The sequence below is a fragment of the Sorex fumeus genome, unplaced genomic scaffold (assembly GCF_029834395.1).
Source record: "Sorex fumeus unplaced genomic scaffold, SorFum_2.1 ptg000077l, whole genome shotgun sequence".
Lineage (NCBI taxonomy): Eukaryota > Metazoa > Chordata > Mammalia > Eulipotyphla > Soricidae > Sorex > Sorex fumeus.
This window is the reverse complement of record NW_026606134.1, coordinates 2,012,261-2,026,006: the sequence shown is the minus strand read 5'-3', so window position 1 is coordinate 2,026,006 and position 13,746 is coordinate 2,012,261. Positions and strand designations below refer to the sequence as shown.

Below are 13,746 nucleotides of genomic sequence, written 5' to 3'. Positions count from 1 at the left end.
TCTCCAATGGAGACGTTACTGGGCCCGCTCGAGCAAATCGATGATCAACGGGAGGGCCTTTTCTCATGAAGCAATCCATCATGATGAACAAATCATTACATTTTAATTTTGAAATATAAACTTCATGCATGAGATGTTCCACAGCAAGAATTTGTTCTCAGGGGCTGGAGCAGGTAGGGCGTTTGCCTTGCATGCAGCAGACCCAGGTTCAATTCCCAGCATCCCATATGGTCTCCCAAGCACCGCCAAGAATAATTCCTGAGTTCATGAGCCAGGAGTAACCTCTGTGCAACGCCAGGTGTGACCCAAAAAGCAAAAAAAAAAAAAAAAAAAAAAAAATTGTCCTCAGTAGCCAAGGATGTAGATCAGTGATAGAGTACTTAAATGCATGAGACCCTTATTTAATTCTTGGCGCCACAAAAAAAAAAAAAAGATTCTGTACATGATATTCATTCTTATAATCAAAATTTAAAATTCTGCTTTCATGAGGCCACCCCTGGTTTAATTTGAGACCCCATATGGTCTCTCAGATCCATATGGGGTCTCTCAAATCTGGACAGGGGCGCTCCCTGAGCACAGAGCCAGCAGGAAGTCCTGATTACCACCAGCTGTGGCCCAAGGGCAAAAAAAAAAAAATTCCAGGTTAATTATTTTTTTTTAATAACAAATATCAAATAAGATCAGGCTTCTTTTTTCTCTCTACACAAAACTTAGCACACAAGAAATCTGCCCATAATGCAATCATGTCATTTTTTTTTTATGCAGGAGTACTGCTATTTATTCAGCTACTTATTGGGCATGAACTCCACCTTACTTTTTTTTCATTTTTTATAATTTTATTTATTGAATCACCATGAGAGCAGTTACAAAGCTTTTGGTTTTAAGTCTTGGTAATACAATGAAACACCCGTACCTTCACCAGTGTCCATTCTCCACCCCCAACAGCCCCAATATTTCCACATTACTCTCTCTCTACTTTGATCACATTCAGTATTTTGACACCAGACCCACCATTATTATTTGAGATTTTACCCCAACACTCAGATCTGCTGAAAAGGCAACAGTAGACAATTTGTTTTCTACTGCTGGTTATGAATAACATATGATGTTGCATGGCTGCAGTAGTGGCCACGCAGTTTTGAAATTTTGAAATTTTAACACTTAAATCTGGAGGGATTTCTGCCAAATCCTGCTGGGTTCCAAGATTTGTTCCCGAGTCTCTGAAATCATGGCTGTTAAGCATGATCAGGAGCCAGAAATGCAGTTCATGGGCGGCGACTCGGGGTCTCGTTGGGACGGGGAGGAAAGGGCCGGCTCCACCCCCATCCCATGAGGCCCTGCTTGTCTCGTCACTGAGGGCCCAAACCTGACTGTCCAGTGACCTCTGGAGGATGGTGGCCACCGAGCCACCTAGGGGGAGCAGGCAGAGGGACAACACCCTTTCCCCCCCTGGGGTGGCCTGGCGACAGTAACCTACTGTGGGGTCCAGACGCATTTCTGCCAAAAGCCACTGGGTTCTGAGATTTGTTTCTGAGTCTCCTAGATCATGGCCATTAAGCAGCTTGATCAGGAGCCAGAGAGGCCATTCGTGGGTGATGACTTGGTGTCTCGTTGGAGTGGGAAGGAAAGGGCCAGCACCACCCCCATCCTGGGAGGCCCCCCGTGTCTCATTGCTGCAGGCCCAGACTGTCCAGTAGCCTCTGGAGGATGGCAGCCACCAGGCCACCAGGGGGAACAGGCTAAGGCATGAAACTTATTCCCACCTGGGTTGGCACAACGCCGGTTACCCACTGCAGGGACTGGTCGCATTTCTGCCAAAAGCTGCTGGGATTCGAGATTTGTTTCTGAGTCTCTAGGATCATGGCCGTTAAGCAGCTTGATCAGGAGCCAGAAAGGCAGTTCATGGGCAGCGACTCGGGGTCTCGTTGGGATGGGGAGGAAAGGGCCAGCTCTACCCCCATCCCATGAGGCCCTGCATGTCTCGTCACTGAGGGCCCAAACCTGACTGTCCAGTGGCCTCTGGAGGATGGCAGCCACCTGGCCCCCAGGGGGAACAGGCCAAGGCACGAAACATATTCCCACCTTGGAGTGGCCCAGTGCCAGTAACCTACTGCAGGAACAGGATGCATTTCTGCCAAAAACCTTTGGGTTCCGAGATTCATTTCTGAGTCTCTGGGATCATGGTCGTTAAGCAGTTTGATCAGGAACCAGAGACGTCATGTCTCCAATTATATAGCTGAGCCGGAGGTGGTTTGTGGGTGTGTCTCCCACATACCTAACTTTTGGGCGTTTACTTTCTTGGTAAACTTTGCCCCAAGTTTTTGGGGTCTGGCCAAAGGCACAGCAGCAATTTGGGGGTATTTGGAAGTCTGAAGGCACATCAGGCTGCTGATGCACTCTCCTCACAGGTACAGATTGACCTGCTGGTGGCACCATACCCCCTCATGTCATTTCCTGATGCTCACTGTATGACTCTTTGTGATAGTCTGTTACATATCACCTAGGTCAACTCAATAAACTGAAGCCAAAAAGTCATAGTATGGTAAATTTGAAATTTTATGATTCATAGTATTTTGATTATTATAATTATAGTAATTTTGATTATTATAGAATTTAAATTTTCCAGTATTAATAAATTCTTCTCTCTTTAATAATACAGGTTTTGAGAGTATTTTAGAAGGGCTCTATGGACCACGGCTACGAAGAGACCTCAGTTTATTTGAAGGTAATTTTTTTAAAATTTTACCTTAAAATTTTTAACTTTCCAATTTAAATTTAGCAAATAAAAAAAGTTGTAATAAATATTAAGTATAAATTTGTGATTTTTTAAATTAGAAAACATATTTAAATAATTAAAGGAAATCACTCAACAGTAATCCTGTTATTGTCTAATATAATGGGGGAAGGGTTGGCTTTGGGCCATCCCTGGCTCTGTGGTCAGGAGTTGTTATCCAGGGTGGTGGTGCTACAGGCACCTTGGGCTATGTTAGGGATTAGAACCAGGGTTGGCTGCATACAACAACACAAGTGCCTTATTCCCCTGTCCTATCTCTCAGGGCCCCTATAATGATTTTTAACAGCCTCAGCTTCCAAGGACCAGTGCACTCAACCTGGGCTTGTAGGCATGATATTGTATTATTCCAGCTTGTTGTTTGCTGGGGGCAACAAGACTGTTCAGTGGAGGTTACTCTACTTCAGTGGAGGTTACTCTACTTCCTTGGGCTGCCATGTGGTACAGGACATCAGCTCAGAGTCTCACACTTGTGAAGCATGTGCTCTGCAACTCACTCTCTCTCCCTGGCCCCTGCTGTAACAAATGGTAACAAAATAGCCTGGAACTTAGATTGTCATTCTGAAAAACCCCACAAAGCTTTCCAAAGTTTCGTATATGATTTTGTTCTTCCAAATGCTCTAGAATAAATGAATATCTAAAGAAATGTTTATTGTGATGTAATTGTTTTGTAGATATCTGTAATTTTACAATACAATTTGTTTACCAAATACATGGTGCTAGTACTGATTTTCTACTTTGTAATCTTGTTTCTGGTTAACTTTAATGTACCAAATCTGCTGCCTTCTCTTCTGGTTCCTTCATTCAGCTAAGATCCACGTGTCCCTAAAGGTCAGTATGCCCTGTACAAAAGCATCTTGTATGTTGAGGGAGTGGTAGGGACAGGAGAGTAGTTCAAAGTTTTCTACTTACCTTTTCTACTAATTTTGATATAGATAATTGAATTATGAACCATGGAGTTCAAAGTATCTCTGAAAGCTGGTTTGCTATAAAATCCTGATTGCCCATATTCAGTTCATCGAATGATGTGCATGCAAAACTTTACTTTAAGGATAGGAAGTCCAAAATATGTCTGTCCATTATTGTCAAGGTTTTCTTCTTATATCTCGCCTCCAATCATTTCTCATTTTATTGTAGTCTGAATTTCTTTTAAATTACGTGATACATTTACAAGCAGTCTTGACTTAGAGTTCCACCCGTTTCCTGTTTCTCTCCCACACCCCCTCCCTTCCAGCCCTGCTTGCTTTTTCACCCCATCCTGGAGATTCAACCCAGGGCCTCACAGTGCAGTGCAAGTGATGCTTTGCCACTGAACAGCATCCTTAGCCCTCACCTGTTTTTCTGAGCTTAACAACTGAACAAAGGAAAAAAATCTAAAGAAACTAGAATTTTTACCTATCTTCATTTTTCTTGTGCCTTTCTTTCTTAAATTGCTGTCCACATTCATATCATCAGTCAGCCTAAACATAACTGCTTCTGTATAACTCGAATTTCAGCTGTGAATCCTAGTCTCTTCCTTTCCTCCAACTTTTTATAGTTACTTTCATATTTATGTCTCTTAGGAAATTAGTTTTATGAAATGAGAGATGGCATGTTCTAAAGAAGGAAATGTTTATATTTTTAGGTTAGTATTTTCTAAGCATACAAATAACATTTGTTTTAGGAAATTAAAAAATACAAATAACCCAGAAAAAAGAATTACTTCTTGGGGCAGGAGCAACAATACGGTGGGTTGGGCATTTGTCTGGTCCATGGCTGACCCGAGTTTGAAGCTTGATCCCCAGCACCCCATATGGTCCTCCTACTCCTGCCAGGAGTGATTCCTCAGCACAGAGCCAGGAGGAAGCCATGAACACTGCTGGCTGTGGCCCAAAGCCAAAAAAGAAAAAGAAAAAACAAAAACACTACTATTTCTACAACCATAGATAGCCTGTTAACATTTTATATACGTGTAAATTATATCTGTGCATATTATTTTACTTATGCATAATATAAATTGTTTTGTGGCTATCGTCTGTTCATTTTTATCGGTAATACATAAAAGTTCTGGACCATCATTCCTAATGACAGCAAAATATTGTGAATTTGTTATAGTTTAATAAAGTTAATATTTTCACCGCTTCTGTTACTCTCATACTTTGTGTCTCCATTTGTTCTTCTCTTGGTGGGGGAGGGAGGGTGAGCTATAAAATCTGCTACGTTTTTCAGCTCAGGGTTTTTTCCAGACATAGGCACATATTTGCTCACTGCTCCTTTACATTCCACGTTTTCTTATTTTTCTTTAGTTTTCCTAGTAATTTGTCCTCTTCTTCCTTGCTTTTTTGAACTTTTTCCAGAAGCTTTTCTAATCAGTGTTTTACCCTTAAAAATGATGGTTGTTATACTGGTAAATTCCTATCTGCAGGGATGGAGATAGCTGTACATTTAACAAAATTAAAACTGAGGCCCAGAGAAGTCGTACAGCAGGTAGGGCACTCGCCTTGCAGGCAGCCGCACCAGTTTCAATTCCTGGCACCCATCCTATGGCTTCCCAAGCTTCCAGGAGTAATTCCTGAGTTCAGAACTAGGGGTAACTCCTGAACACTGCCAAGTATAGCCTGAAAACAAAATTTAAAAAAAAAGTTAAAACTGTATAGTCACATTATAGAGCCTTTTATAATATGGGTATTTCTCAAAAGAATAAGACTAGAGCACCTATATATCTAGGAAATCCCCCTCTGAGGCATATACCACCCCCGACCCCCCAAAACTAAAAATATTGCTCAAAATGATTTATATACACCTATGTTAATTGCAGCAATAGCTGAATATGAAAATAGCCACCCAACAACAAACAAAGATATTTTGTGGCATCTATGGCATATAGACACAGTGGAATACTATGCAGCTATGACAAAAGAAGAAACCTTGCAGTTCACTGAAACTTGGATGGAAATGGGGGTATTCTGTTGCGTGAAATTAGTCACAGGGAGATCGACAAATATTTAACTGGCCTCACTGATCTGTAGTACACAGGGCAACAAAATGAGGGAATTGGCATAATCAAATAAGGATAAAACCTTGACCTTCGGTTACAAAACTGGAATTACCAAGAAGTGGAATTAGGGGGAATGAAGAGGAGGGTAGAAATGATAGAAGCATGTTGATGGAGAGTCTTCAGCGCTTTGGTGCAATAACTGTACGTGGAAACTATAGCTGCTAACATGATTGTAAATTTGTTACCTAAACTGCAATTTTAAAAAGTACATCACAGGGACTGGAGCAATAGTCCAGCGGATAGGGCATTTGCCTTGCACGCGGCCAACCAGGGTTGGATTCCCAGCATCCCATCTGGTCCCCTGAGCACCTCCAGGAGTAATTCGTGAGTGCAGAGCCAGGAGTAACCCCTGAGCATTGCCTGGTGTGACCCAAAAAGGAAAAAAAGGTAAAGGTAAAGGTAAAGGCCCTCCCGTTGATCGTCGATTTGCTCCAGTGGGCCCAGTAACGTCTCCATTGGAGACTTTGTTGTTACTGTGTCTGGCATATCGAATACTCTTGGTAGCTTGCCGGGCTCTCCGAGAGGGGCGGAGGAATCGAACTCGGGTCGGCCATGTTTGGCCGCTTGTAAGGCGAACGCCTACCCGCTGTGCTATCGCTCCAGCCCAAAAAAAGGAAAAAAAAAAGTACATCACAGAAAAACCAGATAGGACACATAAGAAGTCAAGGAATATTATAGTCCTAAGACATTCCTATTAAATCTTTTAGATCTAATTAAATCTATTCTCTAATAGATTTATCTGGAATCTATTAGGCAACCTCCCTGACAACTGCTCAGGAGGGAGGGAGGGAGGGAGGGAGGGAGGGAGGGAGGGAGGGAGGGAGAAGGAAGAAGAAAGAAAAAGAAAAAGAAAGAAAAAAGAAAGAAGGAAGGAAAGAAAAAGAAAGATTATATATAAGCTACTCGTAATAGCGTTTTTCTTATCATTATTAAAAAATTTTTGGTGGCACTGAGGATAGGGTGCTTGCCTTGTACACAGCTGACTCAGGTTTGATCCCTGGTACCTCGTATCGTCCCCCAAGCCGTCCAGGTATGATCCCGCAGAGCCATGAATAAGCCCTAAGCGCTGCCAGCTGTTGCTCCATCAACTCCTCCCCCAAAGTAATACAAATCGTGTCTCTTACTGTAGGAATGTGCATGTCGGGGCTGGGGAGGGAGCCCAGGAATGAAGGCAGATGCTGCGAATGTCGCCCTCCCCCGTTTAATGCCGGCACCACATGGTTGCTCAGGGTGCAGCCCTGGAGGACCTGCTGCCTCCCGAGGGCCAGGTGAGCCCTGGTCCCACAAGGCCCAAGCAGCACTGCATTTCCAGGCCCTCTTATTGGACCACAGGTCGTGTGCACAGAGAATGGCCCTGAGGGGACCCCAGGCCGCCAGAATACCACTTGGAAACCCCCCCATTTCTCTCTACCCCCAAAATTCTGCAGGTAGAAATCATAGATTAGGATGTGTTTTCAGGTAAATTCTTGGAAATATGAACTGCAGTGACTCACTGTCTGAAACTCAAGAGCAGAAAAGAGATGAGCAGGGTGTATTATTCATGTCTCGTTTTTATTATAAAATTACACATAATATTTTGGCTATGTTTATGCAGATTAAGTTCATTTTGAAAGCCTATTCTTTATGTGGAAAATATATTCTGAATGCCATACCTTAAAAATCACCTCTGACACAAAGTGTTTTAAGTTGACAAGGTTTTGTATCAGAGCTTTTTAGAAGATTTGTATTTTAATGCTTAAATTTGATTCAGAGCCATCTCCAGGTTGAGTAACTGAAAGAAGCTTTTGAAATGCTGTTTATTTTTAACTTGTTGAAATAAAACGAGTTTTAGCCTTCTGTCTTTGATCTGTTCTCCTCACTTTCTGTTCTTTTGAAGAAAACATAACTATTTCAGTTTGAAATGAATCTTCCAAAAAGCTCCGAGTGTATTAAACTTTGAGCTTTTTACCCACTGACAATCAAGTCCCCCATAATTTGTGTTTCTCTCATTCTTCCTTCATCTGCCCCAAATCCACGTGACTTATATGAAAAGTCTTGGGGGGTTCCCTGTACTTTCGTAAACCCTCTTTCATATCCTATCAGTGAGCCAGCCAGTCTGTCCAAATACCACGTCAGTTGCCAAAGAGAGGGTACAGCAGGTAATGTGATTGTCTTGCATGCAGCAGGTCCAGGTTTGATCCCTGACACTCCATATAGTTCCCTGAGCCTGCCAGGAGGGATACCTTAGTACAGAACCGGGAGTAAGCTCTTAGCACACCCAGGTGTGGCCCAAAAACAAACATTTAAAATGGGAGCAGGGATTTGGTTCAAGTCCTAGATTCTATCTCAAGTACCACCAGTGTAACCCTGGTGGCCCCTGACCAGGGTTACACTTGGGAGTGACTCCAAGCCCTCACCACTTCAGAGTATGGCCCATAGCAAAAAAAAATTCTTTAAAGAAATTTTTATTGTAAACAGCCCATTCTCAGTGACATCACGTATGACTACTTTGGTACTATACTTGCATTATTTAATAGTGGTGACCGTATTTGGTCTATAGAATTTAAAATATTTACTCTCTGGATATTTATATGAACGATTACCTGCCCTGACTTACACCAAATGTAATCCTTTTGGTTTAATATTCTTGTTTTTCTCCATTATATGGGGATGGAGACAATAAAACTTTTAAAATAAATTTTGATCCATAAAATACTTAGAACCTTTATTTTAAGTACACTAGCAGGGTGAAAGAAAAATGAACAGGTGGGATTTCTTCCTACAAGTACTTCATGATCTGATGAAATCAAAAGTCAGTAACTTTTTAATGTGAACTGAGAGTTACTTATATATAAATCAGATAATCTGATACTATTTTATAGTTAGTCATATAAATTACTTATCTCTGATCAGTGTGTATACATAGATTTATCCGGGTATTTCAACCATGGTGATTTTATAACACCAAGGTTGAAGAAACAAACTAAAACCAAAGCAGTAAAATATTAAATATTGAGACATTTCTATGATAGACCATACTTACTAGGATATATTGTATGTTATTTGAGCACAGTATATATTTTTGGCAAATGACTATGTAAGAATCTGACCATCAATTTTTAATGCTATTTTTAGAGAGGTTTTAAATTTCCAGAAAGTGTAAGTAGAAAGTACAGAGTTCCTGTATACGCTCCCGTGCCCCCTTTTGGATTCCCCTGTAATTCCATCTTGCAATGATGTGGTCCATTTATTGCAGTGATGAGTCAGTACATGATTATTAGTTCAAGCCCGTAGTTACATTAGGGTTAGTCTGTGTGCACAGTTACATGGATTTGCCTATTTACATACTGTCATGGATTTGTCAGTACAGCTTCTCTGCCCTAATAATTCTGTTCTTTTCAGCCCTCATCTAGACTTCTATCCCCAATCTGTGTCATAATTATCATATTTTTACTGCCTTTATAGTTTTTCTTCATCATTGTATGATTAGAATGATGCCATGTGTAGGCTTTTCAGACTCACTAGCACAGTGGTAGGGCGTTTGCTTTGCAAGCTGCCAGCCTGGCCAAGCTGGGTTCGATTCCTCTGCCCCTCTCGAAGAGCCTGGCAAGCTACAAGTCTCACAGTGGAAACATTACTGGGCCCACTCGAGCAAATATGCATTTAAGTTCTTCTGTTATTTTCATGATTTATAGTTTTTTTGGGTTATTGATTAATGCTGTATGTCTTGTTTGTATATTTGCCTATTTGAAGGCTACTTGATCACTTTCATGTTTTGGCAATTACAAATGAATATTTGTATGCTATAAACCATTTGTGTGCAGGCTTTTTCCTGTACATAGTTTTTAACTCACTAGGGTAAATACATACTTTGCTTCATCATATGGAAAGGCAGTGTTCAGCTTTGTAAGAAAGTCACTTGTGAACAAGTGACTACTGATAGAAAATAGTGGGTAGAGTGTTTGCCTTGCACGCGGCCGACCCGATTTCGATTCCTCTGCCCCTCTCAGAGAGCCTGGCAAGCTACTGAGAGTATCCTGCCCAAATCGCAGAGCCTGGCAAGTTCCCCATGACATATTCGATATGCCAAAAACTATAACAGGTTTCACAGTGGAGACGTTACTGCTTCCCACTTGAGCAAATCAATGAACAACGGGAGGACAGTGCTACAGTGATTATGAGATTAATATCATTATAATTTGCCATTTCCAAATGACATGATATTAACATATTTCCATATGCTTACTTTCTCTGCATATATTCTTGGATGAGCTCTGTGTATTCATACAAGTGTTTGGTATTTAGATAATGATGGTAACAAGAAATGAGCGAGAAAGTATTTCCTCAACCTACATTTTCTGAGTTGGTTGTTCTTGTGGTGCAAGATTATTATTGACTTAATTAGTAGATTTAGTCCTATCAAACCTGTATTTTTGTGTGTAATTTAGTAGGTTGTGTTTTGCAAATTTGTCCATTTCATTTAAGGTTACCAAATTTTTGAGTCACTATTGCTGTTTGTAATATTTTTTCATTATTCTTTTAATGATAGGACCTTTTAGACGCAATAATGATGTGCCATCTTTCTTTTCTGATACTAAAAATTACATTTTCTTGATTTTTGTTCTCAGTTAGCTCAAGACAACCATTTTGTTGATCTTTTCCAAGAATTAGCTAATTCTTATTTTTTTATTAGTGAAAATTTATTATTAGTGAAACACCATGAGGTACAGTTGTAGATTTACAATTTTTTGTGCTTGAGTTTCGATTATACAATGATCAAATACCCATCCCTCCACCAGTGCCCATTTTCCACCACCATGGATAATATCCCTCCCACCCCCATCCCCCCCATCCAATTCTTATTTTTTAATAAAGCATAGACTATTGGAAAGCTGAATTGCAAAATGCTACTCATTATCTTTAGATAATGGGATAAAATAGTTTTCTTTGAACTTTTTAATGTATTATATTTTTATAATTAATTATTTTTGATTGAATTGTACAGTATTTAGTAACTTCTAAAAATCAACGGTATTCTCTTCTTTGGGGGCTGTAGTGATAGCACAGCAGTAGGGCGTTTGCCTTGCATGCAGCCAGCCCAGCCGACCAAGCCCGGTTCTGTAGGATAACACTGTTTTGTCCTTCCTCGGGTAGCTTAGGTTTATTGGGTCACACCCATCCCAGTGCTCCCGAGTCACTCCATCCTTTTGTTTATTTGTAACTACTTCTCTATGCTGTCTTCCCCAAACAGTTAATCAACTTATTCCCCTAATTCTGTTCATTTGTAAGGTCAGATCCATCTAAGGACACTGAACTTGTATTGTAAGTTATGTCTTTTGAATAGTTTACCTTAAAGCAATATCCTTTCTGTATAGACACAGGAACACAGTTAATATTATGCTTTGTAAATTGGGAGTTGATTGACTCCGAATAATATTTACTCCTGGGCATCTGCTTTCTTGACTCAGTTGCCCTTAGTTCCTAGCACCCCAAAAGCAGGTTCCCAACGAGGGACTGAATGGACCCAGGTCTGAGCTACCCTGGCATCGAAATGGGCCAGGCCAAAGCACTAAGATACTCAACTATAAGTTGAGGGCATGATCATGGACAGATGCCAAAAGTAAGTAACAACGAGACTAGGACCTGCTGGTGCTAGGAAGACTAACCTGGCCTGAGGACTGCAGAATGTATAGTGAGGATATTCTCAGGAAGAACGGAACCTTAAATTTATATCTCTTACTGTGCTCACAAAGAATGACATTGCTGGAAATATTAGAAGTAGATTTACTACAGCTATTTAGTAGATTACTAGTTGGGGAAAGAACACATGCTTGTTAAGATCCCCTTGGGGGGGGGAGATCCCCCTTGAGTGGATCTCCTAGTAATCTGGAGTAATCTCTTTAGATGAGATCTTATCCTTGAGTTAATCTCCTGGAGGAGTGGTCTTACCTCTTTGTTGATTTGTTAATGTTCAACCCACCTTTGTGTCACCACCTTAATGATTGCTATAGAAACTAAGAATATAAGCTCCAAGGGAGCAGAGTCAGAAGTAAGAGAACTCAGGCTCCAGAGATCCAGAGTCAGAGTCAGAAGGAGAGAGGGTTCTAGATTGGGACCCAGGAGAGAAGGAGGCAGAGGAAAGACAGGAGTGAAGAGGATTGGAATAAACTACAATTGATATCGACCAGCCTGGCCCACGCTTCTTCCTTCCTCTGCCTTTGGCCAACAGCTGTCCTGATCCAGGTCGCACACAACGGCTCAAGAGCACCGAACGCAGGCAGTGAGATAGAGCTGTCCAGAGAGCCCGTGAACACACAACTTTCAGCGTGCTAAGATTTTACAGGGTTCAATTCCTCCACCCCTCTCGGAGAACCCAGGAAGCTACCAAGAGTATCTCGCCCGAGCGGCAAAGCTTGGCAAGCTACCCGCGACATATTCAACATGCCAAAAACAGTAACAAGTCTCAAAAAAATGGAGACATTACTGGGCCCGTTCAAGCAGATCGATGAGCGGAAGGACAGTATTCTCTTTTGACTTTTCACTCGGCTTTATAATTGGGCACTCCAAATTCATTTCTTATGGTTAAGATACAGAAGACAAAAAAAAAATATTCTAAAAAATGAAATGGAAAAGCATCTGTTGTGTTTCCTAGATTTTTTTCATGGTTTTTGTTTAATTTTCACTGCTGCTTTAAGATACAGCCTTGTTCTTTTTATTGTACAGATGAGGAAATTTGTACTCAGAGAAGTTAATTTACCCAAGGTTTTCTAGTATTGGTTCTGCACCAGGGCTGAATCATTAGGTAAAATGATCAGATCAGAACCAGGCCTTTTTTTTTTTTTTTTAATCAGTGCTATTCTATCCATGGCAGAAAATGATCTTTTCAGTTTCACTCTGACATTCTCTTTGTGGGGAAGAGGGTGGTGTCTCCCAAGTGGTCCTCAGAGGCCCCGGAGTGACCCTGGTGATACTGGCTGTGGGTCAGTGCTAGGGCTGAGACCAAGGGCCCTGCACACCCTCTCTCAGACCATGCCCAGTGATAAGCGAGAAGTCATGTGATTCCCAAAATCTAATATTTTCCTTGCCTGATGGACTAGCTCCTCAAGTATTTCCCAACTCCAGACACCCTTTTTTGATTAATGAGGCTGTTTCTGTATAATTTTAATTTGACCCTTTTAATCTTAATACTTGGGCTGGAGTGATAGCACAGCGGGTAGTCGTTTGCCTTGCACGCCGCCAACCCGGGTTTGATTTCTTCATCCCTCTCGGAGAGCCCGGCAAGCTACTGAGAGTATCCCGCCCGCACGGCAGAGCCTGGCAAGCTCCCTGTGGCATACTCGATATGCCAAAAACAGTAACAACAAAGTCTCCAATGGAGACGTTACTGGGCCCGCTCGAGCAAATTGATGATCAGCGGGAGGACAGTGTTACAGTGCTACTTAGAAATCCCAACTGATGGAAAGGTCATTAGTTGCAGATAGTATTGGGATGGGGGGAGTGTCTGTGAGGGTGAAGGAACAGTGTACTGGAGGTGACATAAGGATGGGCTAGGAGAAAGGTCATGGGCACTTTGGCGGAGAGGAGATGTGTTGTGACTCTGAATGCTGTTGTGACCCATTAACTAAACTGTAATAATTTTTTTAATAAATTAAGTAGCTATTTCTTGAGCTAACAAATTCATCACAAAAACTTCGTGAAACCTTACAACCATTTTTCCAAAATGCTGTTCTCTAAGCCTACAGTTGTTATTTCAAGAATTCCAGTATGAAATTCTTTGCATATTCCTTATTTATGGGCTGTAATATAAAATCAGTAGGATTTCCTTGTCCAGTCAGAATTCTGCTTGGCTTCCCAAATGAGGGGAGCTTTCCATACGATGATGCTGCATAACGGCTCCAGTTCTGTTGCCTGGCTAAAGGGCTCATACACTGGACTTGGG

At 41.4% G+C, this 13,746-nt stretch overlaps 1 protein-coding gene across 6 annotated transcripts in view; it reads left to right on the top strand.

The window, feature by feature from the left end:
• The window catches only part of LCORL (ligand dependent nuclear receptor corepressor like), a 155,171-nt gene that overhangs the window by 53,489 nt on the left and 87,936 nt on the right, over nt 1-13,746 (top strand). For all 6 annotated transcript variants that reach the window (XM_056130339.1, XM_056130340.1, XM_056130336.1 and 3 more), the window contains exon 2: nt 2,660-2,725. In XM_056130339.1, the coding sequence (XP_055986314.1) occupies nt 2,660-2,725 (66 nt within the window). The remainder of the gene's footprint in view (nt 1-2,659; nt 2,726-13,746) is intronic.